General features: G+C 43.5%; 1 protein-coding gene across 3 annotated transcripts; it reads left to right on the top strand.

Annotated features, from left to right (window-relative positions):
- Nucleotides 1-102: 102 nt before the first annotated feature.
- Nucleotides 103-26,948, top strand: ass1 (argininosuccinate synthase 1). Of its 3 annotated transcripts, none has more exons than XM_035185023.2 (15): nt 103-491; nt 1,616-1,749; nt 3,326-3,394; nt 4,027-4,215; nt 5,730-5,786; nt 5,870-5,944; nt 6,834-6,904; nt 7,019-7,049; nt 13,189-13,279; nt 17,862-17,946; nt 18,473-18,537; nt 21,138-21,269; nt 22,822-22,978; nt 26,027-26,092; nt 26,223-26,948. In XM_035185023.2, the coding sequence occupies exons 2-15, from the start codon at nt 1,648-1,650 to the stop codon at nt 26,269-26,271; spliced, it is 1,239 nt and encodes a 412-aa protein (XP_035040914.1). In that variant the 5' UTR covers nt 103-491; nt 1,616-1,647; the 3' UTR covers nt 26,272-26,948. The 3 variants fall into 3 exon arrangements, with proteins under 3 accessions (XP_035040914.1, XP_035040913.1, XP_035040915.1); XM_035185022.2 differs by having other exon boundaries at nt 105-432; XM_035185024.2 differs by lacking the exon at nt 103-491 and adding an exon at nt 668-688.
- Nucleotides 26,949-27,468: the final 520 nt, after the last annotated feature.

The following is a 27,468-nucleotide window of genomic DNA, read 5'->3' as shown; positions in this document are numbered from 1 at the left end:
GAGCTCAGTCAGGGGGCCCAGTGGAGGCCACATGACAAAGGTAGGGGCCCCTGATTTTTCTGCTACGCCTCAGTGCATTTCCATAAAGTTGGCGGTCTCTTTGTGTGACAGGTTTCCTTGAGAGCATCTTTCACCATGACAACAGCACATTTCTCCACATGTGGATGACGTGTATGTATGTACGTACACGCGCAACAGTGTTTGTGTGCGACCCTGAGCTCGGTGTGAGTCTGTGTGCGCGCGATCCGAGGGTTGGTGGATGACGCCACGTGAGCTGGACCAGTCAGACCGGTCAGACCGTCGCCGCTGCGGGTTCAACACTCCTCTGCTGCCGCTGCTCTCCTCCGGTCCTCAACCACCGACCAGCAACAACATCTCCCGGGGACGCACACGCTCATCTCCGCGGTAAAAACAGACAGAAAGCCCCCTCTGGTGAGTGGCTGCAACACATCTGCGCGTTTGCGTGTTTGCTCCAGGTTGAGGTTTCATAGGTCAGTCACACACATGGATTTTGGCCGGAGGTTAAATAGTAGCAGGGGTTTGCAATAACAGCAGTGTATGTGTATGTATATGTATATGTATATGTATATGTATATGTGTATGTGTATGTGTGTGTGTGTTTCCGTGTGTGTGTATCTTCTATAGTTCAGTTTGTTACAGCTGTGAAGTACAGGATCTGAAATCACATGTGGGTATTTCATCATCATCGTCATCACCATCAAACCATGCTGATTTCTACCTGAAATACAGGTTTATCCTGTCATTTGGAAGAATGTAGCATAAAAGTTAGATCTAGTAACGTTAAAATCTATTCCCATTTTTTTTATTTTAATGTAAATGTGGCCTGTGTTTCAGTTTTGTTTAGGTTTGACAGCAAAATAATGGTGTGAAAATGGTGAAACTCCGTTTTTTAGGTGGTAAATGTGTTGAAAACTATTTATCAGTAATATTCAAAAGGAATGAACAAGTTAATTTTACGGATGGATGGATGGATGCTGTTCTGCTCGTACCGTCATGGTTGAATGCTCTGATTAGTCACTTTGAACAAAAACGTCATCTAAATGATATGTGATGTATTGTAATGGAATGGAATGGATACAAAACTGGTCGTCCATTTTGCTCCCTGGCCCAATGTGCCACCACAGTAAAGCACTAGCATTGCACTGGTACGTCCTCCTGAGAGAAAACCTCATTTCCAGTTCAGAAGCTCCAATATTTGCTTCATCGGTTAAACAATCCTCAGGCCATGTCATCAGTTTTTCTCTAGATCGTCAAACATGGTGTGGAATGTTCACATCACATCTTCTTGTTAAATACCTTAAATATTAGATAAACAGTGAAATTTGTCAGTTAATTTTCTCTTGATCAACAAATCGATGAATTATGTGCTGCTGCCTCCTCTGGGCTCCGTCCTGGAGCTGTTGCTTGCATTAGAAATGAATGAAGGTGTTTATTTTTAAACCGTTGGCTTAGATCAGACTTTGACACGTGTGATTGTATTATATTACAGGAGGATGTTACAACTTCCAAGTAGCACAGTTATACATTGATACCCCCCCCCACCCCAGTTATTTTATAGTAACTCATTTAACCCCCTGCCGCCTCCTCTCTGCAGCCTCTCTGACAGTTCCTCGAACAGCCCTCATCATGTCTAAAGGCACAGTGGTTCTGGCCTACAGCGGCGGACTGGACACGTCCTGCATTCTGGTGTGGCTGAAGGAGGAGGGCTACGATGTCATCGCGTACTTGGTAAGATCTCAGGACCGGTGTGTCCGTGTGTGTTTGTGTGCAACAGGTGTCTTTTAGTTGGTGTTGACCACCAGCTGCTCTCGTGTGTCACGCATCTGAAGTTTTACAATTCGCTGTTTCCAGGCTGCTGATGCAATTTGCCCCCCCCCCTCCCTAAAAACACAAAAACCCTATCAGATCTCCTGTGCCGGTTCACTCTCAACCACAGGATTTGGCTGAAATAATGCCAGTGCAAATCTAGGTGGATTTACTCTTCGGCCAGGGGCAGCTCAGAACTGCACAGCAGGCAGATTTCCTCACTTTTCATTCAGTGGGTTTGTGGGGGGATGGGTGAAGGTCTATAGTTCACAGCTGTGGCACGTGAGGTGCTTTTAGGGCTGTGGCTCTGCAGGGGAGCAGAGGAAGAGGAGCAGCAGCCATTGATCCATGAAAGTGATTTATTGTTTGTGATGCAGTTACAAAACAATGTGCTTGTTTGAACCTGTCAAAGAAATTGACATCAACCGAGGCAGAGAAGGATAAATCCACAGACATAACTCACGCTGGTTGCTGCAATGCTTAGGTTCAATTAAATTCATTTTATTTGTATAGGACCAACTCGCAGCATACATTACCTCAAGGCACTTTATATAGTAAGGTCAGCAAAACCTTGAGCAGACGCAGACGCGGCCATGTGCCTCGACCAGTTGGGGCGAGCGGAGAAAAATGGGGGAGAGAAGAGAGAGAGAGAGAGAGAGAGAGAGAGGAGAGAGAGACCGGGAACAGTTGTGTAGCTGTCATACTTAAGCTCCGTCAGTGTGGTTGTTATAATGAAGATAATTAAAGTGATACTTGTACATGTCTTGGTGTTATTAATGATAGCCCCACCATTTAATAATAATAATAATAATAATAATGATAAGAATAATATCCGAGTCGTCTGCAGCTCTGGAGTCGGAGATACCTGCGGAATAAAAGAATAAATAATATAAAGATGACAAAGACCATGAAGACCATGAGGAGTCAATAGTGTGTGATCCTGATCCTGCAGCTGTGGTGTCATAGAAACCCTGATGATGGGAGAGACAAACAAACACACAAACAACACACAATGTTGTTGACTTAAAATAACGTGATGGAAATACCTGAGATATCTGTTTGTAAACAGATTAAATGGATCTGGTTTGTCTCTTCAGTTCACATTTAACATAAAAGAAGCTGACACAGACCAGCTGCCACATCAGATATGGCTGATAATGTCCCCCGTATCAAACTGATGCAGGTCTGTTTTGTTTACTAGATGAGTATCTTGTATTTTTATGGGAAATGGAAACATTCCCGTATTTTGTGTTCCGCTCTGGGGCCCAGGCAGCTCCTCGAGCCTTTAAGTGGTGTTCATGGTTGGTTTCGGCTGTGAAGAGGTTGTTGCATCTCCTCCACCGACGTGATCTGAATGACAATATGGGGGAATGTCAGAATTGACACTCACCAGGCACGTGTCTTTGTGGTTCTGTGGAGGTTATATATTTGCTACCACGATCTAAACCAACGATTAACCGCATCACTTTGATGTGTGATTACATTTGTGTGTTTCCAGGCCAACATCGGGCAAAATGAAGATTTTGAGGCTGCGCGGAAAAAGGCAGAAATCCTCGGCGCAAAGAAGGTGAGTGAAATATGATGAAAGATATTACTGTGGATGAATATGAGAGTGTCATGGATCTAAGAAGCTAGAATATGATGTAAGGGCATTATCAAAATGTTCTCATGTTCCTTTAAAAAAAAAAAAAGGTTTTCTAAATTATTTCTTCACTGTCTGACAGTAGGTTGGTAGGTTGATTTACCTGGTACTTTATGTTTTTAGGTCTGTTTACTCGTGTCCCTGGCAATGGTACAACAAATAGAAATAGACAAATTTAGCTAAATAGCGGACAGCGTTTTTTCCCTTTCTACATTTGTTTGTGGTTTAACAATTTCTAAATTACTCCCAACCATCTTTCATGCATCCTGTTGTGTAAATAAAAGAAGCTTTCATATCAGCTAATCTCGATCGGAGCTTCACCTCAAACATCTGAACACAAAGATGTCGTTACCGTAAAATGGGCGTGACACAAATAAAATAACGATTCTTTGGATAATGTAATGGTTGTTTCATTTTGATGCATTCATATCACTTACTTGTGCTTTTGATCGTCAGTTATCTCTCGCTAGGGGGAAATTGATTTCACGTGTAAATGGTCCACAGATGCAATGAATCAAAAAGCTCTGTTCCGGGTCCTGACTTCTGATCCTGTGCAGGTTTTCATTGAGGACCTGCGTGCACAGTTTGTGGAGGAGTTCATCTGGCCAGCAGTTCAGGCCAACGCTGTGTACGAGGACCGCTACCTGCTGGGCACGGCCATAGCTCGGCCCTGCATCGCCCGCCGCCAAGTTGAAATTGCACGCAGCGAGGGCGCCCAGTATGTCTCCCATGGTGCCACGGGAAAGGTAAGCTATCACACAACTGAGATTCATTTTTCTGTATACCGCAACTGAGTCCAAGCTGAGGTGGTGCCACCATTCCACCCCAACTATTGTTTTGTGAGTTAACAAGGCCACTGTCCATAGTCTGAACCTCAGGATGTGTTTTCAGGGTTGAACATTAACCTTCTTTAACCAAACTGCGTCAGAAGGTCAGAGATCTACTGCCCCTGCAGCCGTTTCTCTCCTCCCTCACTCAACCTCTACTCACTGAAAAGATAGAGCTGTTGTGTGAATCTGAAGCAGATGTCATCATTTCTCTTGCCTGCACGTGTCTGCATGACATGAATTATCAGCTAAATGAAATGAGTCACTGCAGTTTGAATGAAAACGCAGGCCTGCTCGATGCCTGAATAGCATGTGTCAGTAAAGATTGAAAAACTGCCTGGGTTCCGATATCCGTGTTTCTCCCTGTGGCGTATTTTACTGCTCACTTAGCTGATAAACAGCCCTGCATTCTCTAATTCACATTTATCTTATTATTAAAAATGGAAAATCAACTAATTAGTCTGGATTTTATGTCACAAGATTAGGGTTAGGGTTACTGAACAGTGTTGAAATAATTGCATTATCATAACCTCAGGTCTTCTGGCTGTTGATTTTACAAGCTGCCTTCATCTTGATATAAATATACAACAGAATACACCACATTAAATAACACAGACACTGGGAGAACATGCAAATTCCACCGCAAAACTCATCTGCCAGAGCGGGATTTAAACCAAGAACCAGTTGATCCCCAGGGCCACAACTGTTCTTGAATATAAAACCTTTGGAATTTGTCCATGTATCGTTTACACTTTGCCCATAAGGAGTGAAGTGACTCTCTGGCCATCAGTTTATATGCACAAACACCAGAGGATAAAGATACAATACAGACCCTTCCATCCATCCGTCCATACTGCTTATCCCCTAAAGGTCACAGAGGGCCTGTAGATGGAGACAAACACCAGATCATAAAGTTACGATACAGACCCTTCCATCCATCCATCCATCATCTGTACCGCTTATCCTTTAAAGGTCACAGAGGCGCTGGAGTCAATCCCAGCTTACATTAAGTAAGAGGTGGGGCACGTCCTGGACAGGTCGCCAACGTATTGCAGGGCCAACGTATTGCAGGGCCAACGTATAGAGATAAACTACCATTCACACTCACGTTCACACCTTTGGGCGTCTCCAATCAAACTAAGCTGCATGTCTTTGGGCTGTGGGAGGACGTACTCGGTGAAAAGCCATGTACACACAGAGATACCCAGGCTGGCTGTCAGGTTCTAACCCAGACCCCTTCTGGCTGTGGGGTGACGGTGTTAACCACTGCACCACGATGCCGCCTGTCACAATTTGTGAGCATCCGTAGCTGTGACTGAACAAAAGATTTAATAGGAAACATCTTCGACCGTGTTGATCTTAAACCATTAACCCCGACGTACCTCATTCCTGAGACGTGGACCTCATCTTGTACCCTCCTCTGTGTTCTTCAGGGTAATGACCAGATCCGGTTTGAGCTCACGTGCTACGCCCTCTACCCCGAGGTTAAGGTGAGTTTACTGAGGTGACCATGTTGTTTGATGCTGCATCTGTCGACGCTCATACTCACTCCGTCTCTGCTGGTTCTGCTCAGATCATCGCACCGTGGAGGATCCCCGATTTCTACAATCGCTTCCGCGGGAGAAAGGACCTGATGGAATACGCACAGGTAACAAGCATCAGTAAATCAATGAGCCACAGATCACTTTTATTATTGATAAGACCATCAAACATGTGGGATTAGTCATTCATCAATTGATCTATAGGGTATTGTATTGTATAAAGCTTGTATATTTTAGTTTATGTAGTGTGCATGTGCAGGAGCTTCAATCTGATTTAAATTTATGTTCTCCTGATTTAAATTTTCTTGCTCCATTCAGAGATTATTATTTATTTATTTGTCTCTTGTTCCACTGTTATATACATTATAATTTCTCCCCGGGATCAATAAAGTATTTTCTTCTCTTTTCCATATGTGTTAACAAAAAAGCAGGAAAACATTTCTCCATGTGTATTGATTTGGTTGGTTATAGTAAAGAATATGATATAACAGTGAATGGACTGTATTTACAGGACATAATGCTGTATAAAAAGTATGACAATCTGTTATTATTTCCCTTCTCCCTGCCTGTGATTTAATGTCACACTCATGATTTCCTCGACTGTTCGACCGCACACGTTCCCTGACTGTTATTACTTCACCTGGTCCCCTCACTCACACCAGTTTTGCCCACTAGAGGGCGGTCATGATGTTTTAGTTGTGTCCTTGGAGTGTACAGAAACTTGTCATGCATCATGCAATCTTAAAACACCGACATGTTTCCTTTGAACAAGAACCATCTTTCCCTTTGATAGAGAGAAAATCAGCCTGGGGAAGCAGACCTATTTCAGTTACACAGCGTGTCATAAACCAGCTGCTTGAAATACTTTGCCACCCCCCCGTCCACAGACAAGTTCAGCTCTGATTTTAAAAAGCCTCTCGTGCAGCCTTCAGGTGCAGAGAGACTGCAGGTGAAAGAATATGAATCATAACGGCTGCTTTCTCTGTCGCACTGTAGAAACATGGCATTCCAGTGCCCGTGACTCCACGCGCACCCTGGAGCATGGACGCCAACTTCATGCATATAAGGTGGGTCGGAAGTTTGTGTGGGTGTGATGCACCTTCTCTTTAGTTCTGTTTCAACGTCTAAGTCAAGTAGGAATCAAAATGATGGTAATTCTTTAAACTGTGTTTTCTAAACAGCTACGAGTCTGGCATCCTTGAGGATCCCAAGGTAAGATCAGTTCCTAATGGAATGTCATCAAAATCTTTGAATTATATTGAACTTATTCCACTCTATATCGATTTTTAGATAAAGCATGTTATTTATAATCTTTATCACTGGCACTGCTAAAACTGAAACTCTATTGGAGACATGAAACATTTATACAGGTGAAAAGAAAATGTTCACCTGAAGAATTTTAGATAAAATTTCATGAGATTCCACACAAACATCTGGACGTTCAGTGTCATCTAGAGGTGACTTAAACTGAAAACAGCAATCAGAGACATTATTAGAATTCATGAATCTACACAGAAATGGATTTTAAATCAGGACAGTAAACTAACGATGACAGTAAATAGTCTCCTCTCACGCACATACGCTGTTTGCTGTTGTTTCCACAGCAGCAGACAGAGAAAATATTACATTTATTTGGGAGTTACTGTAAAAATAACACGGCAGTACGCAGACTGTCCCTTCTGCTGACCCATGCCAGCTCCACTTGAGATGACTCACTCTCCCACAGTGCCATGGGTGGGACAGAGTTTGATCTCTGCCGAGGTCAGGGGTCAAAGCAGTACATACAGGTTGCCCCCAGTGACCCCCAGAGCTCGCATCCCTTGGTCGCTGTGTCTGTTTCTGTGTCTCTCCTTACCCCGGGTCCTCGCCGGGCCCTGGGAATAGCCCGGGACACACAGACACTGACTTGTCGTCAGCAACGCTTCGACTAATTCCCAATTTCATGGGAGCCAGGGAGGGGGAAGGGTTAGGGCGTTGCGCCCAGCTGGGGCCTCCTGGGTTCCAGCCCCAAGTCCGCGAGACCCTATTGTTCCACTAGTTGTGCCGCCGCGGGCTGCGACGTGGGAGGGGAGCCATTTCATCGTGACACCGTGACACCAAAATGTCACCAGTAACAGTAAAGTACAAAGACAGTGCGCCAGACAGATGAGTCCCCAATGGAAGGGGTATCACAGGGAGGCGAGGGGTCCCGCGCTGCTGGGGTGGAGATGCAGGGGCCGGGCCACTGTAACTCACAGACCTCTATCTCTCTCACTCTCTTTTCTCTCGCCCTTTCCCACCCCTCCGCTGCCTATTTAGTGGCCTGTGGAGAAATGTTTTGAAAAGAATGGGACCAAGTGGCTCAATAGCATAGCGATGTATGATGACTGTATTGTGTAACTGATTTTCATTCAGGGGGTTTTGTGTCGGACCATTTACTCCAATATTGAATCAATCAATGGCATAAAATACAATGAAATATTTATGGTTGCAGTGGTGAATACATTACCCCGAGCACAGAATGAGATTTTGAACTTTGAACGAGCTGCAATAATCAAGTAATTCTCCGTCGCCACAACCTCTGGCCTTCTGGGAGATTGAACTTCCTCCAAGAATGTTTATTGATGAGGGTCAGAGTAAACATCCCAACAACAACAACATCTAAATGTAAAGTTTTTTTAGATTAAAGACTAATAAAAAGTAAATACTAACTTAAAACTTGAACTTAAAATGATAAGAATTGAACAAAAACAGCCTATAAACCGAGAGCAAAAGTGAATTTATCTCCCTCACGCTTAAACCAACATGTCAGATTTTGATCCACCTGGAAGGTCATCTGAAAGAGGTCATCTTGTTCTAAGTATCTCCTCTCAGTATCAGCCTCTCTCTCTCCTCCGGTTACAGCCCCGAAGGCTCGGGGCGGATCTGGACCATTCAAAGCCCCCCCGACTCCCCCACCTGTGCCACAATGGCCCCTCTCTGCTCAACACAGTCAGATTAGGAAATGTCCAAATGGTCGCTCATATGTTCTCCGATAGATAAGAGTCAGCAGAGTTCAGGTTACTCTATGATTAACACTGTATCCTTCCTGATAACCCCCAGAGCCACGGTGCCTGCAGCACAATGGCCCCCTGACTCCTTTTTATTTACTCGCCGCTATTTGGTGGCATTAACCTGTGTGAAGACATGCACCCAGGGCAACTGTTGTCATGTCTTTACACTCACATTTAATGGTGCTAGCATGCACCTGATGACAGTTCTGAGGTTGGGAAGTTGAACAAATCTAACTTTATATTTGGATTTGTTGGCATCAGGGTAGGACACAAACGCTGTGTGTCAACTGACAGAGATTTTTCATTCATAGATATTATGAGAAATTGTAAAGACTAAAAAATATTTCTACACACGCACTGATATACAGAAATGCATACAAATATCCATCATTTTATGTTCACATGACGTGCACATGACGTGGAAAAATACAAAACTAGAATGGCACTCAGAGGAATGCATACCTCTGCCAAGGCCCATCAGTCCCCTTAAATTCAGTGAAGCTGCACCAAATATCACACACACAGTATATCAGTCCCCTAAATATGTCTCATATACCTGATCTTCATCAAGATTAATTTTATTCCCTTGCAAATTGGTGGAAAATCTTGAAAAACTACGTTAAAAAATGTGAACAAAGATTCCTGGATCTGCTCCCTGATCTGGAATCTGCACTAAAATGTAACAGTCTCTTCACTGACCCATACTGCCTCCTTACCCTGTAGTTTTAATCTTGCTTAAAAACAATCGAACCAACAAAGAAATGGACAGAGGTGAAAACATAACCTCCTTGATGAATTTAATTATGAGGAAATGAAATATGTACACATATATATTCATATATAAAAAAACACACATCCATTTTGTTTGACTGAATTTCCTGTAAATGTTATACTGTATATCACTATACAGGCCAGAGTTGCGATGTAAAATTCAACATCATAAAAGATCTTCACCTTCTGCTAGTCAGTAGTAACAGGTGATATTTTTCCTGACAGTACGCTTTATTCATCACGTTGTTATTTATCAGATCTGGTTAGTAATATGTCAGTTTATAAGGGTCCCTCACTGTCTCCTCTCTCCTCGTACCTCCACACATGAGCAGTCGGGCCTGCACCCGGAGGCAGCTTGACACTCGTCCTGTGTCATTAAAACATCACCTCTGTCTTAATTATAGCCCCCATCAGCGAGCTTCCCCGGGCCCGCTCCCCTCTTTTGATCCCTGAGCCGCTCGTGTTGACCAGGAGTGGATGAGCGTAACGCCAAAGCCTGCGCTCACCCAGAGGAAATGAAAACTTGTTTTCTGCTGGTCGCATGGCTGGCTCCAGAGATGGATGAGCAGGCTGCCTGTAGGGGAAGGAAGTGGACTCGTAGGTGTGCGTGTGTGTGTGTGTGTGTGTGTGTGTGTGTGTGTGTGTGTGTGTGTGTGTGTGTGTGTGTGTGTGTGCATGAGAATGTGTGCTTTGAAGCGAAGAGGTCAGCGTTTGTCATGTGCCTGCGCTGCCCTCGGGTCTGATTGGTCTGACCTGCAATACTTAGCGGCTGCTCCCCGCGTCCGTCTTGGCATCGCTCTGGCTTTGCCTCCCATGAAATGCCTATTGTCATTCACTTAAGCTGAGGGGTTTTAACATTAACCAAAACATCCCGGGTGTTAAGAATATAAATATCTCTCCATGTGCGTCACGTGTGTATCGTTTTTTTTGCATTTTAAAGAGCGGAACAGACTTGAAACATGGTGATTTAAGTGTCATTTCCAACCCATTGCTCCAAAGATGTTTTCACCATTCGTTTTCTCTCTATCTCCCTCTCAACTCTCCCTTCCCGTCCCGTCCTCCCCCCCCTCCCCCTCTCCCTCCTGCCACCTCTGCCTCTTTTTTTTTTGGCCCCGTTGGCTTCGATTGAAAACCAATGAGGCAACTAATATGTGGAAAGATAGAAATTTACTTGCTTTAAGTTCATTCGTCAGCCTCCGTCTTTGCTGTATGGGCCACGTTTAGCACAACAATATGGAAGAAGCAAAGACTGCCAAAGGAGCTGCTCTGTGCTACATGATGGTGCGCTTCACGCCCCATTTCCCACCAATACCTCCTGCACACACACCCCCCCCTCGCCCGCTCCATCTCTACCTTTTCCTCTCTTTCAGGGCCACGGCTTTGGGACAGGTCCACCTGCAGGGGGTGGGAATTGAAATGCATTGATCTGTTGCTCAGTGGAAACAGGCGTATATTCCCTTACTTTCCTTTTTTTTCTTTCTTTGCAGTCACAGACTTGAGGTTTGAGCATGCATGACCATTTTGAGCGTTGCTAAGTCAGAGGCAGGAATTTGTTTAGATTTTTTAAAAATGTGATTCAATCAATCAGGTGGAAATAGATGTGTAGTGAGTCCTTTGTTGAAGCCACATCAACGATATAAAGGCCACGTTGTGTTTGTTGGTTGGTTAATTTGTTTGTAAGCAAGATTTATGCAAAACCTACTGGACGAGGCCAATGCGGGTCAGGGAAGGAGCCATTACATTTTGGTGTAGATCCCGATCAGGATGTTTTTTTATCACTTTTCTAAAACATTTTTATTTACATTTTCACAGATTTCTCAGGGAATAAATCATGGATCTTGATGAAACAAATATGGCATTATTATGGGACTGATTTCTATGAGTGTGTGGAATTTGGTGCAGCTTGATTGAATTTAAGGGGACAATTATTGGGCCTTGGCTGATGAATGAGTGTCATTCCAGAGAATTACCATAAGAGAAATTTCTAGACGTTTTCCTGTAAGTTAGAAAACGAAAACTTACAAATACAGTTGGCTCTTATGTGCTATACTTCATTTTATTTGAAGCAGGGGTAGAACCATGGGCAGGGCCAGGGGGGGCACTGGCCGCAGCTGTAATCTAATTGGCCCCTGAAGTGCCCCTATCCTGTCAGTAGTCGTTTTTTAAACAGAAAACATGACAATATGTTCAGAATTTTTATTTTCTAAGTCTCTTTTTTTGAAGCACACAATGTGCTCGAAGAAGGAAAACATTTTTCAAAATATATTCAATGCTGTGTGACATATAATCGGCCCCTCTGTGTAAATTGTGGCCCCTCTACGGCCCCTGATTCAGAAGATCCTGGCTCCGTCACTGACTTGAAGGTTAAAGAAGACAACCCGTGTGTTTACAACCAGCATGCAACACCACAGGAAACATAGTCTTTCTCATCCTCCTGTATTTAAAATTCAGTCCGTCTTTCCCCCCTCAAAGAGTATGCATCAAAAGGCTTTTTAGGGTAGTCATTTCACCCCTCTCCTGTTCACTCTCATTTGGCATCTTTCAGGGCTCTGAGGCAGAAAATAAAGGAGAGGGAAGACGGGCGCCTTCTCAGTCAATTTCGGTGTTTAGTTAAAAGGACGGAAAAGTGATTTCACTGCTCGTTTTCTCCTCCCTGACAGGCGGCGAGCGGATGCCGATTAGTTATTGTATGATGATTTAGTGTCTGGTAAAGCTTTCCATTTAAATGCACCCAGTAGTTATTTTGCATAGTCCCCCTGCAATTTGCTTCAGCTCAGGAGACATTGGCCATCGCCTTGTCCTAATGCCATGTAATTGTCGGAGGGGGCACGTCGCTGGGCGGACGCATCAACACGGGCGCGCTCTTTCGGGTCCCAGCCGTGACTTAATGAAATCGCTCCCGGCTCCCACCAGCTGAAAAAGACACAACAAGCGTCTGTCACCCAGGACAACTTTTAGTGTATTTGAGGTGTGGACTTTGTTGTGCAGCAGCCGCTAAGCAAAAATTCTTTATCCCAAAGTAAAACAGATGAGAAAGGTCACTCAGAAAATCAAAGAACCTCAGACACAGTAAGAAAGCAGAGATTTTTACAGAGACGACTTAATGTTGCTGCGAGAGGTTCTCTCATAGTATCAGGTGTGTGTTGACTTGTCAAGTGTTCTCTATTCTTGAGGATGTGAGTCATTTCTTTCTCTTGCCCTTTTCCCTCTCTCCGTCTCGCTGCATACCACTTTCCCCTGCCGGCCCCTGCGGTGAAGGGCCTCGCAGGGAAAATGAAACCAAATAGAGGAGAAAAATGGAATATTGATTTCTTTTTTCTTTTTCTCTTTTGATGGCATTTTCAGGTGTCTCCTTTTTCACGCACCATCCTCTCTTTTCTTCCCTCCGCCCCGCGTCTCGAGCGGTCCGTTATCACCTCGCACAATAGTCTCCTTGTTCGCCGCGCTGCTCTTTGATGAGGTCTCAGGAGGTCCTGGTGGAATAAAGTGGGGTAAAGTGTGTGAAATAGAGTAAGTGAGTGTGTGTGTGTGTGTGTTTTCCCTTTCAGAATCACGCTCCGGACGACCTGTACCTGATGACCAGGAACCCACAGGATTCACCCAACAGCCCCGATCGACTGGAGATAGAGTTCAGAAAAGGTTTGTGCACTTGTTGTGTCACCTGTTGGTCCGTCTGTCAGGATGTACAACCTCTTCAAGCGAATCACTGATGGAGATGGAAAAACTTTATTTCTTTAATGTTCAGAACTGACGTTATTCATTCGACTTAATTATTCAAATGAAGTTATTCATTTGATCTATTTAAAATGAAGTCATATTTAAATCATGGATAGATAGATGGACAGATGGAAAGAAAGGTGGATTAATAGATGGATGGATGGACAAAGCTGCAGTTTGTCTGTCCTTGTCAAGAGACGGCCTGTCTCCGTTTTGCAGCAGCCTCCTGATGCAGCTGTGCATTGCGTTCTCAGCCAGAACCTTTGATTTGAACAGCTCCCCAATAAACCTGATGGTATTGAGGGAGCGACAGGAGGGTCTGGCGTTGTTTCGCTCAATGCAGTCAACAGTGATCAGTGTGTGCTGATTTTTATTCTCAACTCAAAATGAACTCATAATTTGATTAACACAACATGGGTTAAAAGTGACCCCACTCCGTTTTTATTTTCTATATCTTTGCAGTAAATTAATTTCGTCATTCAGTATTTCAGGTATTCCTCAATTAACTTATTTTAATTTATAAACTTTCCGTTCGTTCATAAGGTAATAAAGGAAAATACAAATAATGATTTGTGGTAATCAAAAACAAGATAATTAATGAATATATGGAATATTAAATGAATACGGGTCATTTTTGACCAGTGTTGTGCATTAGAAGGGGTTTGCATAGCTTGTGTATCAAAGGGTTAAATTAAGGTTACAACCTCCAAAAAAAGATAAACTGCTCAACTAAGTAAGAGGTGTTGGCACAGCTCAGCGAAGACTGCAGCAGAGTGTGGTCTCTGCACGGCCCTCTCAAAGAGGAGCTCAACCGTTTCCTGCAGGGTCTCCTCAATGTCCATCTTCTCGTCACTCAGCTCCGTCATGAAAGCTTGAAAGTTTTCAGTGACACAGCTGACGGACTCCTCAGGCTGGACCTGCTCCTTCATCACAGCTTCTTCAGAGGCAGCTGGAGCTTTCTCCTCTGTCTTCTCTGTCCTCTGGATGGATGGAAAGCCAAAGGCGATGTCCACCTGTACAAGAAGTTGAAAGTGGATATGCATTAAATTCAAACGTAATAACATTTTGAGTGAAAAAATCCCAGATGAAGTTTCTGAAATCTGTCACCCATCAAAATCAGTTTTGGTGCATTTTGTTGTAAACCATGAACACAGTGGAAAAGTTGTGTGTTTGTATGTTTTTTTTATTGAATGTTATCAGTTCTGAAAGTCCGTCCTCTCTCGTCTGTGAATCTTCAGGTTACTTAACATTGATGGTCGTAGCCACAGGGCTATGTTGCCCCTGCTGCACTTTATCACCATTCCTGACCACCCAGACTTATCCTTAACGCCTCACAGCATAACTTAGTGCAAGGCTGCCATGTTTGGCCCGGGGGCACACACACACACACACACACGCACGCACACAGGCCGGAAGCATTAAGTCCAGCTAATACACTGAGCCCTGAGGGGCCAGAGAATCATTAGATATATGGCCACAAGGGTCGGGCTGAATAGTGGAAAGTGTCATGTGTTTGTGCAAAGTGAAAATGGCAAGAAACATCCCAGCCTGAGGCCACAGGCACAGATGTCCCTTCATCCCTGGTCACTGGTGGTGACGGCTGAAGATCACAAACATCAATTGGCTGAGAGACACTGGCTCCTCTGATCACACTGACCTGACAGCTTTATGAGCTAGAATAGTCATTTTAACAGAAGTTTAGAAAGTAGGTAGGAGGTTTGGTGACGCTTGAGATCATTAAAGTCAAAGCAGCTAAGGTTTTTTTTTATTTTTAAATGTCATATTCAGTGCTGTAACATTGAAGCTCGGTTTACCAGTTTCCCCAAAGAAAATGTTTAACTATAAAACAAGTTGGCGTCAGTGCAGCTCGAGGTTGCTTTTGTGAAACAGTGATGCAGTAGTAAAGCCCAGTCTGGTTTTGCGGGTTCATTGCAGGCCTGCGCTCCATTTTCACACATATTCTTTGCCTTTATTGAGCACCCTATGACAAAAGATGTTTTAGTTGTCCACACAAAGGCCCGAGCCTACTCCTCCCTCTGAGCACAAGATCAGCACAAGAATGTTTCATTTCATTCCCCCTCCCACCTTTTCATCCCTGCCTTTCTCACCAAAGTTTTCTCACTGATTAAAAAAGAATATTTAACGACAGGAACCTTTTCCCCCGTCAAGCACTCCATTCCCCATTCCTCTCCCTCTCTAAGAAGAAAAAGAAAATCATCCCTCCCTCCTTTCATGCCAAAGGAGTGGAGAGGAAAAAGAGACAGAGAGGAAAAATGTAAAGCAGTAATTTTTCCTACAACTGTGTCTGCGCTCCCATTGTCTGCACTGTTCGGCTGCGAAAAACTGAAGAAAAGGATCACGGTAGAAAAAAAAAAAGACCCCTCATGGTACCGGCACGATGGAGAGAGCGAGGGAAAAGAGCGAGAGCAGGGACGAAAAGGCCCAGCCTCTTCACTCCCACGTTCAGACTCTACCGTAATTTATTTGAACTTTTAATCTAGTTATTAGGTATCTGGGAGGGGAGGGATTCTAATAATGCACCGTCCACACGGATCTCTCCTGCACTGAGAGGTACTTTTTCTCCTTCCATGGGAGCCACCACCGTTCCCGCGATATGGGAATGGGCCGGCGACAAAGCCCCTGTCCAAGAAAATTTGTCAAGTCCTTCACGTGTCAGTCCTATCGGGGGGGGGTTTGTAAACAGCGGCTGAGAGGCGGCCAGGAGGGCTGCCCTTCTCTTCAAAGCTGCTTGACTGACAACTGCAGGCATGCTGAAGTATGTAATGGGACCGAGCGCTGGACGCACGGAGAGATTCTACAAATGGCTATATTCCATTCTCGGCACACACACGGACACACACACTCTCATGGACACTGTGTTTGTTTGCTGCCTCCACCTTTGGCCCGTGTTGCTCATTGAAGGCCGTGAATGAGCAGGTCCATGACAGTGATTGATGTGCACTTGGTTTAAGTGGCTTCGGAGAGGAAGTGTGCGGAGCGAACGTGTGTGTGTGTGTGTGTGTGTGTGTGTGTGTGTGTGTGTGTGTGTGTGTGTGTGTGTGTGTGTGTGTGTGTGTGTGTGTGTGTGTGTGTGTGTTGGTTTTCTTTACTCTAGCCAATAGGGTTTAAGTTAGGCTATCCACAATGAATGGTCAATGCACAGTCCTAATAAGGATAGCTGCACAAACCTCCGTGTTGTGTGTGTGTGGGTGTACATTTTGAGCCTACAACCTACAGAGTGAGGACATTTTAGGAAAGTTAGGACATTTTGGCTGGTCCTCACTTTTAATGGGCTGTTTCAGACTTGGTTTTAGGTTTAGGTTAGTGTTAGGCATTTAGTTTTGATGGTTAGGGTAAGGGGCTAGGGAATGCATTATGGCAACAGTGTCCCCACTAAGATCGATGTACAAATGTGTCTCTGTGTGTGTGTGTGTGTGTGTGTCTAAAACAGGACGATGGACGATGAATCCACAAGTGTCTCCTGCACATGCGCGTGAACGCACACACCAAAAAAAAATCTCCTTGCTGAAGAGCGCAGGGGCAACAAAGCTGCGTGTGTAATTGAATTAGGTGAAGGCCTGCCCACGATTTCACAGCCTTCAAATGAGCAGGGCCTTTGAATTTATTAGCCCCTCTCACCACCTCCTTTTGTAACGGCTCTCACTTTCATCTGACGACTATTGATTTCAGTGACGGAGATAATGAGCACTTGTCAGCAGAGTTTTATAAACTCTGTAGTTTTTCAGTCAGTTGAAATTCATGTTACAGCAGCTTTCAAAAAGCTTTTGATTAACTAGGGTGTGTTAAGGTTAGATTTAGTTTATTATCAACTTATATAAAAGTATAACATGAATTGCTGTTTCTGTTGTTGATCCTCAGACATGAAAATGGATTCTGTGTATTACGACAGTGGATGTAGAGGAGGATTGTTGCTTTATTTCAACTCATTTTAAAGATGAAGTGAAGTTTTGATGTGATCATGAAACTGTGGAAATCAAACTCGTGGAGGCAAAGTCTTGAAAGGAAATGAAGATCTCTATTTTACATCATAAAGGTCTGAGTTAGTCTGCAGAGTAACTGCAGAGTGACAGAAAATACATCAGCTTTTGTATTGTTTTCAATCTTCTACCACTTTTACACCAAAATTTGCAGGATGTAAAAACTAAAAGTATGCAAACGTTCATGGATATTTAGCGGCCAAACCCCGGTGAAACTCTTCAATAGCTGCTGGTCGCAGTCAGAGCTGATAAAAACATCAAATCATCTGATCCGTGAGTGAATGCTGCTTGTATCCATTCACTTTGCAGACAAAAGCCAGATGTTAGTGGGTTTTTTGACCAATGGAAAAGGGGCTAAATAGTATGATCCTGGAAGATCACTCTTTTCATTGGTTCCTCTCGCTGGTGAATGCACTCCTGGCGATAGGTTTTTGCTATCTGAGGGCAATTGAGAGTATTTATATGTGAGATTTCTATATGATATAATCAACATGTTTTCCCTTTAGGAGTTCCTGTCAAAGTGACCAATCTGAATGACGGCACATTCAAGGACATACCACTGGAGATCTTCTCACTCCTGAATGAGATTGGGTGAGCCTTTTTCTGTCGCTTATACAAAATTCTATAAAGCTTTATCGAAAAGAAAAACTTTCCATGTTAGGTGTCCAATAAGGAAGCCTCTTATAATAGGGTGTGTAAGTGTCACCAGAGGCGGAGCAGTGGTTAAGTTCACCACCTCTAAAGCATGTGTGTCTGGGATAAAGTCCCATCACACTTTTTCCTCCCGTGTTCATCTTCTCAAAACTCTGTGTTCTCCTCTGCCTTCCAACTGTTCGAATAAAAGAGGAGAAATAAAGGTGAGTCGACGGACGCCAAAGGAAAATCTGAAAATCCTAAGGATTTTTAAAAAATGGTTAAGCTACTGCTGCTTCTTCAACACATGCATCACACAATAGTTATTCTAAACTGATTTTATGATTTCCATTATCAGCGGAAATATGAGAATAAATATTATAACAGGGATATGCATTCTTTCTTTGACTCATATGGGTCAAATTAAATCAAGTTTATGTTATTTAAGTGTCCACTCAAAGTTGTCTGTCTCTCCCTGTCTTAGAGGCAAACACGGTGTGGGCAGGATTGACATTGTCGAGAACCGTTTCATTGGAATGAAGTCCAGAGGTAAGGAATTAAAAAATTATATTTCATTTTTAATGTGTCTTGGTGATGATGTTTTGATTCTATTAGTGCCAAATTAGCCTGACACTGTAAATGCAGTGAGATGGACATATTTGCAATTTTTACACTTTATATCTATTCAAAAACCTTTTCCTTTCAGTGTCCAGGGCTTTCATGCAATTTGCAGTTATTTTACTTGAGTGCTTTAAGTGTCACACTTGCTATTCCGCTTCCATAAAAGTGGGCTGGATGACGCACACACACACACACACACACACACACACACACACACACACACACACACACACACACACACACACACACTCCTCAAAGAAAAATGTTTTCCCCTACAGAAGTTACTTCCATTCACTTATGCTTGTACACACGTGTACAGAAAACACACGCCGTGAACGAGATGGCGGCTCGCACGCCTCACTGGATAAACACAAACACACAGTCGATCACATACGTGCACATGGAGTTGAACTCGGATGTTTTTCTGTCTTTATCTTTGGTATCAACAGGCGACTCGATAAGCTCCTTTGTTGGGGTTTCTACATCTGTTAGCGCAGCAAATATACAAGGCCAGTGAGCTGCGTGGCCTCGTGTGATGCACACACACTCACACACACACTCGTGCGCGCTCCTCTTCCCCCACGACACTATGTGCTATGATTGGCAAATTGACTTGCCAACAGACTGTGGCTGTGGCGCAACTTGGCAGGTAGAAATTGGAAAATGGGAAGCCCACTTTTCTCTCCCTCTTGGCTGAACAAAAGATCAGAGCTTTTTCCTCCGCTGCAGCCGTAGGAGGAGGTGGAGCACAAGGTGTCCAAGTGGTTGAATAACCGCCATCGAGTGCACTTGTTGGTCCCCTCTGGAATGGCAGTCGCGTTCGCACAATAGATAATGGGGAGGGATTGAATGGTGACATGTCATACTTATTTGTGTTGGGTCATATTTATTTGTGTGGGGTCAGGGAGGCGGCGGGGGAACTGAAATGGATTGTCAAGACCGTTGTCACTGTGCTACAAAACATTCAACAGCCTGTGCGCCAGACTAACATTTCCCATCTGTCACGCTGCTGTCAAACCTCTGACCCGTTCCCAGGTGACGGTGTTAGCGGAGGCAGCACCGATCAGACGCAGTGGCAAACAGCTGCATTTCTTTATGATGAACAGTCTCCTTCGTGTGCTGTCATATTCCAGGACGACACGGAAAAAAATAACGGAGAAAATGTTAATATATCGACCTGTTTATTCAGGTCAAATGGTTTTCATCAAATAATGTCTTTATCTGCATGTATTTCTTTAGGTGTTGCCTGTTTATGCAGGACTAACAGCTCGCCCAGAGGGTTGGAGGGGTTCAGCTCAGGGTGAATTAATTCCTGACCTGAGCCCCTGCCGCCCTGCAGCATGGTTAGCATACCTGCAGTAACCGTATGAAAGATTAAAACCTCAAAAACCACAGGGGGGTGTTGTCTCTTTAAGCTTAACTCAACTGCCACTGTTGGAGCTTACCCAGATAGCATTTCATTGTTGCTCCTTGCCGCTAAGCTACAGCTCTCTTTCGGAGCACTTAAGCCAAGTTGTGTTGGAGGGCAGTTTTAACTTATTTATCTGATGGAGCCAGCGGAAATGTCCCTACGTGCCCTCCGCGGCCCTGGATCAAAAAGCCACAAGCCGTGCTTGGCTCAGGTGGCCGCCTTTCGAGGCTTTGGACAATTAGCAGCATTGCTAAGCTCCGTTTTTGGCCACCGGCACATAGCGAGTGCGTCTCCACTTTCGGATCAGGGCTGGGCGCTGCAGCGTTTGGGGGTCATGCAGATTGGAGCTCCAGCATTGAAGAGATTAAAGATTCAGAAAAGGATTTTGAAGTCAGGACGAATGGGGAAATGTGGGAATCTGGTGCGAGAATCTGTTTTAGAAGCTTGACTCAAAGAAAGTGTGACTCTCAGTTGAAACGGCAGTGACTCACCAACATGAATATTATCGATAAAGCTCCTATTTATGTTGTCAGATCTGTCTAACACCTTTTTACCCTGCACCCCTCTCCAATCTTTTATTTTTTTGTTTTAGCTGACATTTGAGTGACAGCTTCATTTTTCCTGTCATCTACCTCATCTTTTCTCCCCTCACCCCTCCCTCCCTGTCCAGAGGGGGTAAATTACAGGGTAGGGAGAGCCCTGGTCCAGGCGCCAGGCTGGCAGGGTCCTCCTACCCTGTCATTTACCCAGGACACTGAGCGCTGTGAAGGCCTGTCTGTCACATGCCTCATGGCTAATAGAGTTGCTCGCTCGCATAGTTTATGTTCCTGTGAATGGCCCCTGATGATGATGATGATGACAATGCTGCTGGTTGTGGTTTATTTATAGAAGGAAATTATATATATATGTGCAATGTCATTATTCTTTTTTTATTATTATTTAGCTTTTCAGATTAAAGTTGCAACCATTCAGATCTCAAAAATATCATAAATCATGAGAATAATGAGATACTGTGTTGAATGTCAGACACAGACACTGGTCTGTTAATCTATCAATCTATGTAGTGTTTCATGGACATATTTATTTGTTTTGTTGATTCTCTTGCCTTGTTTGTCAGGGATTTATGAAACCCCCGGAGGGACCATCCTGTTACAGGCTCATTTAGACATCGAGACCTTTACCATGGACAAAGAGGTCCGGCGGATCAAGCAGGGACTGGGTATCAAGTTCTCTGAACTCGTCTACAATGGTAAATCACTGAAATATATAATCTTCATTGGATTATTTCCTTTATTCTGTGTGTTTAGTGACATATTATTTGTAGAACAGGTAAAAACACTCAAAAATGTCATTATTACCTGACCAGCATATTACCTAATGCTTACAAATGTCATCAACAATGCAAAGGAGGGTTGTGCATAATTTTAAACTTGCACGTGTAACATATTTTCTCCTTTTCACTGTTAGAAATGTCAGCATTCACAGTTATCATGTTTTTCCAATATTGCAAAGGGGGTCACTGGTCATCATTTCTGCCAGAGACGTCCCTGTCCACCTTATATAAGAGCGAATGAGACCATGTGTACATATGTCCCTGTATGTTACGTATGTTTGCATGTGTGTGCATGAGCTTTTCTTGGCTCAGGTGTCTTAATCCTCCCTTCTGCTCGGGCTCCAGTCCCCTGCACCTTCATCCACATAATAGGATCAGTGCCATTAGAGACCGACTACTAGGCCACTTCAGTTATACCCTCCAGAGACAGGAAGCAAACACACACACACACACATACGCACACACTTACACACACTAACACACAAAGGTGCTATCTTCAGAGGCAGAGCAGAGATTAAACCCATTGTAGGTTTAAATCATTAATAATTCTGCAAATAGACAACAGACGGCCGGTGTTGGGGCTTATGTTAACAGTCCACCTGTCCTGCTTCTGTTTTGCATTAATGCTGAACAATGTATCTTCCTTGTTTGAAGTTATTTATCTTTCATTAGAGAAGCTGCAGCCGTCTGAGCTGGTGTTGTACTGATGCAGCAAGAAGAAAGTGAAATGAATATGTTATCTTATATATGTTATATATTTAATTTTCCCAACTTATTGTCACGTTTTTGGCTGTTGACTATTTGAAATAAATATATTTTTCATTACCTTTTAAATTAATTATACCAAATGATGAATTGATAATAGTGAAAGCGCAAATCTTTCAATGAAACTGAAGCTCTCAAGTTCACACATGAACAGAATTAACCTGAAGAAAAAACACAAAATCTAATTTACTCTAAACCAAAACAGGGCCTGTTTTTAACTGTTAAATCGGAGGTGATAAAAGCAGGGAGGAATTGTGTCTTTGAACGTGGCCAGACGACGAGGTGGAGGTCAACCACTGATGAGAGGAGGACCCCTGCTGAGTGGGGCGTGCCTGACCTCTGAACATATACACACACATATCCCCTGCCCATCTGTCTCAGAGACTGACGGGAGAAAAGACAGGGGGGATGTGAAGTTCACCTGGAACAGAAATCAAATCAAAGCACACAGAGAAACATCTCGTGAGGAGCAACAACACAGAGCCCTGTAGACCCTGGTCTGAATGGAGGATTTGCATATTGTGTCATTGTCTGATCAATGTCTATTTTTCTTACAACATTAGGCAACAAATCAGTTACAGCAATCAGGGTTTTGCTTCGTCTTTGTGTTTTAAATGGACTAAAACTAAAACTCTTTCAAACCTTTACTGTTCATATGCTCTTTGTGACATGTAGTATGTTCCTGTGTCCTCATCTGCCTCAGGTTTCTGGTTCAGTCCAGAGGGTGAGTTTGTGCAACACTGCATAGCCAAGTCCCAGGAGAACGTGGAGGGCAAAGTGCAGCTGTCCGTCTTCAAGGGTCAGGTCTATATCCTGGGACGAGAGTCACCCAAGTCCCTTTACAACGAAGAGTTGGTCAGGTACGGTTGTGTGTGTGTGTGTGTGTGTGTGTGTGTGTGTGTGTGTGTGTGTGTGTGTGTGTGTGTGTGTGTGTGTGTGTGTGTGTGTGTGTGTGTGTGTGTGTGTGTGTGTGTGTGTGTGTGTGTGTGTGTGTGTGTGTGTGTGTGTGTGTGTGTGTGAGAGACAGAAGTAGCCATGTGTCAGTGAATCAAAGTGTGTGCTTGTTCCTCCTCGACAGCTGTGTTTGGCTGCTCTCGGCCTCAGTGCAGCTATTCCACACGTCCACCAGTCGGCCTGTCGTCGGCCCAACTTCCCCTGACCTCCACGTCAACGTATTGAACGCACCCTGCCTCACAAAGACATCAGAGAAATGTCGGGCTCAGTTCCTGCAGGGCAGCCCCCCCGCCACCCCACCTCACCCCGACCCTAACCGCCCCCCTCCGCCGCACCCCCATGCCCTCTTAGCCGCTGTAACAGTGGGTTTGTTCAGGAGGCTGACCCCTCATAGCCTCTGGGCAGGCTCAGCACTGACCAATGTAAAAAAAGAACTCCATATGCCTCAGTCACACACACTCCAGTTGTACCGCAGAGTCAGAGAGCTAATGGTGTTTTCAGCCAGAGGAGAGAGGTGATTCCACCGGGCCTGTGGGAGGAGAGTGTGAGGGGTGTCATGCTAGTTAAGCAGGTCAGAAAGAGAGAGAGACGAGGAGAAGTGTCTCGTCAGCTATTCAGTTCCTCAGTGTGTTTGGTAGTGAGATAAAGAGATTGTACCTTCGCCATTTCAACCTATATATCTTTTTCTCCGTTTTTATTCTGTTTCTTTTTTTCAGTAAATCTCTGCTGAGTCACTCAAGATAAACTATGACTCACCGATCTTTCAGTTGCTTAGAAACTCTCACTGATGACGTCTCCTGTTCTCATTTCAAAACTTTGCCCTTTCCCAGACACACGTCTTGGCTCGGGCGACACTTGAGTGTGGCAGGGGTGTAGTGTTGCGACATCACAAAGTCCTCGGGGCCACGGACAGATGGCCGCAGTTGGTGTCCCCATAAAGGAGCTCAATACAACTGGTCCTAACAAAAAACAGCAGTCTCAGCAGCACACACACACACTGACACACACACACATACACACACACACACTGACAGTACTCAGCCATGATTTTCTCCTATGGGCCCTATCAATAAAGAAATGTTCATTTTTCAATATTGATACATAAAAACCCAAGATCGGTCTTCAGGGTTACACCTGTCATGTCATGAATCAGCTGTGTGCAGATATCAGATTGATGAGGAGTGAGCAGACTTTGCGTTTCTGTTCCGTCTGAGCTCAGAGTGATAATTAAAGTTAATATCTGCCGGTCTGTGTGAAGCTGTATATATCTTTATTTATTTTTTAGAATATGCAGAATAATGGTGCCTTTGTAAGTAGTTTATTCTCAACTTTTAAAAAATGTAGATATTTAATATTTTAGTCTTTTTGCATAAATCCCTTCTCCAAAGTTTTATAACAATTGAATGTCTGTGTACAATTTAGGAGATAATGTGGATAATACACATTTTAATATTCAAGGAAACAACTGTGTTGCTCACTTGTTGAATTTAGATGAAATATATATTAGCGGGACAAATTCTGAGAAGCGCTTCATAGAATTTATTTGGGGTAGAAAGATTCTGAATCATACTGAAATCAAAGCATTTAAAATAATGATTGATGTAATTTATTTTTCCGACAGTGATCTATTGTCCACTATTGAAAAAGGTAACAAAAAACACAAATTGAAGCTCAGATTTAATAAAAAATGCAGCTTTTTTAAAGATTGATTGGTGCAAACTCACAGTTAATATCAGCATGACCAGTGTATCAGTAAATATGTAAGAACACAAATAGGAATAGTAATAATAGGTGGTGCCTGTGGTATAAGCAGGATAGTCCAATGTTATATGTTATATTTCTTATTAGCGTTATGGTGATCATAACGTATACAGTGGCAGAGACATTAATATGTACCTAACAGATACACCTGGAAGCAGCCGTCTCTCTCTCACACACACACACACACACACACACTATAGGCATAAATCCCTGCTGGCATCCTGTTGTCGCTCCACAGGCAACAGTAAACGGCGTCATTAACACAGTGGTAATACAGCCCGTCACCGCACCCATCTGAGACAGAAATGTCACCCTGCTCACTGTCCGCTGGCTCCACTCTCAATTAGACTGCAGGGTTTCTTAAAGAAATACACAAAATATCACATGCTCTCACACACACACACACACACACAGACGCTCAGAGTGCTCTATTCTTTGAAGCCACTCACTCATAATCATGTTCAGGTGCCGGGTAGGGAGCCTTGTATTGAGAGTTGATGATTTAGTTGTCGCTCTTTCTTTTTATAGTGTTTATCCTATCATTTGTTGGCAATTTCCTCCTTTGCTAAGTGCTTTTGAAGAATGAGTGCAAGCCGTACATTGGGTGTTGCTGGGAGGAGAGGAGGGAGTGTATTAAGCACTGCAGGTAGAAACTGCTGTAATTACACAGCACACGGACACTCTTTGTGAGACGCTCGCGCTCGCTAAGAAGAGACGACTGCGGCGAGCGGCTAAACACGACACGGAACAGGCTGCGGCACAAGTTATAGATTTACTTCTGGATAGGCTGGTAGACAGAAAACGCCAGATTACAAAATCATCTTGACACTTAGCTCACAGCTGATATGATGGGATTGTTTGAAAATGGGTAGCGTGCACCTTTTGTCTGCTTTTGTACATGAGCGTGTTTTCACTCTGCCTTTATTGATTATTCATTATTCAGGACAAACAATGCTTCAGAAGAGCATCCAAAGGAAAATCAATGGGGGGACGTTTTTCGAAAGAGCAGATTATCAATGATCCTGTTATTCCAGAGGCAGATCAGGCTCCGTGTCTCTTACTTTCCTGTTTACTCCAAACATTTCAGTCATACTGTTGCCAGAGTAACCGTTTACCTCAGTCCTACTTGTTTTCCTCCAACCTCAGATTTGATGATTGTTAACCCTCGTCTCTCTCTTGACTTTTCACTCCAGCATGGACGTGCAAGGGGACTACGACCCATGTGATGCCTCTGGATTCATCCGGATTAACGCTGTCAGGTTAGCGCCCCTTTGCCCCTTAATATTAACTCCAAACAGCAGGAATGCATGAGCCTGTGAGTAAAGATGTCTCTGTATAAATTACACTCGTGTCTTATTCCTTTTTTCCTCTTCTTGCTCTTCTCCGCAGGTTAAGGGAGCACCATCGTTTGCAGGGTTTCTCCAGCACCAAGCAGTAACTGCTGCAGCCCTGATTTTTCTTTATGCCCTCCTCTTTCCGATGTGTCAAAACCAGTTGTAGCTTTAGGCCACCATTGTCCACCTTTTACCTTCATTTTTATTGTTAGCTGTATTAGCATTAGCACACCAGACACAAATATGAGAGCCCGACCAATGTTGATATTTTGGGGGGGCCAATGCCGATACAGATATTAGGGAGTAAAAAAATCCAAATACAGATATATTGGCTGATATATATATTTAATAAATTGCCAATGATTCCTAAGATGAAGTGAAATAATGATAAACACAAAAAAATATAACTGAGGCTTGATATTTCCCAGTTCAACCATAAACTTTATTATAATATTATAACCATCAATAAAAATACAAATAGAACCAACTATACAAAATTTGATTTAAGAGATTAAACATAAATGCACATCTTCTCTGCATTGTTTATTCTCTAAAAAACTAAATTAGAACTTCAATATGTCACAGGCTCATATCAGCCATTTTTTAACAGTCGGGCTCTGACCAGGTTTCTTTGGTGGAACGGTGTAAAAAATATAAAATGTGGGTTGAGGTATTTAGTAGATTATTTCCTGAACTTGTCTGGTTCTTAGTATCAGTAGTTCAGTTCTTGAAGTTAAACATTTACAAATGAATTGTTGTAGAAATAAAATAGTGAATTGTGTTTGCTCATTTCTTTTCTTTATCCGTTTCAGAAAATACCCATCTCTCTCCTTGTCAACATGAATGTGTTTTTATAGTATTATTTAGATTAATAGGTAATGTCTTTGGTTCACAACCTTTTAATTTATTTATGAATACCTGCCTGTTTAAGTGTTGGGGCTGCACAGTCACCTCCTGAAGATCCCGGGGCAGCGAGGACACTGTATCATATTTATAATGTGCAGATGAAGCAGGGGGAAAGTGAACACGGTGGCTCAATGATTGCCGCTCGTGCGGAAGTGATGAGGCCATTACTGAGCTCAAATGGCACAAGTCAGATGGAAAGAAAACTAATTGGCCATGTATGTATATTTCACCTCTCAGCATGGGGACCACAGGCTTTGAGAACAGAGGGAAGAGGCAGAAGTATTTTTTTAGACAAAAGACCCAGTGTTGTGTAACCGATTATTACCTTGTCTGAAAACTAGACAAACATGGTACGGCTGAGCAAGGGGCTCTGTTTTCCAAAGTTCATTTGTCAG

Source organism: Hippoglossus stenolepis, chromosome 18 (genome assembly GCF_022539355.2).
Source record: "Hippoglossus stenolepis isolate QCI-W04-F060 chromosome 18, HSTE1.2, whole genome shotgun sequence".
Lineage (NCBI taxonomy): Eukaryota > Metazoa > Chordata > Actinopteri > Pleuronectiformes > Pleuronectidae > Hippoglossus > Hippoglossus stenolepis.
Note: the sequence above shows the minus strand (reverse complement) of the source record. Positions and strands in the feature narration are given on the sequence as shown.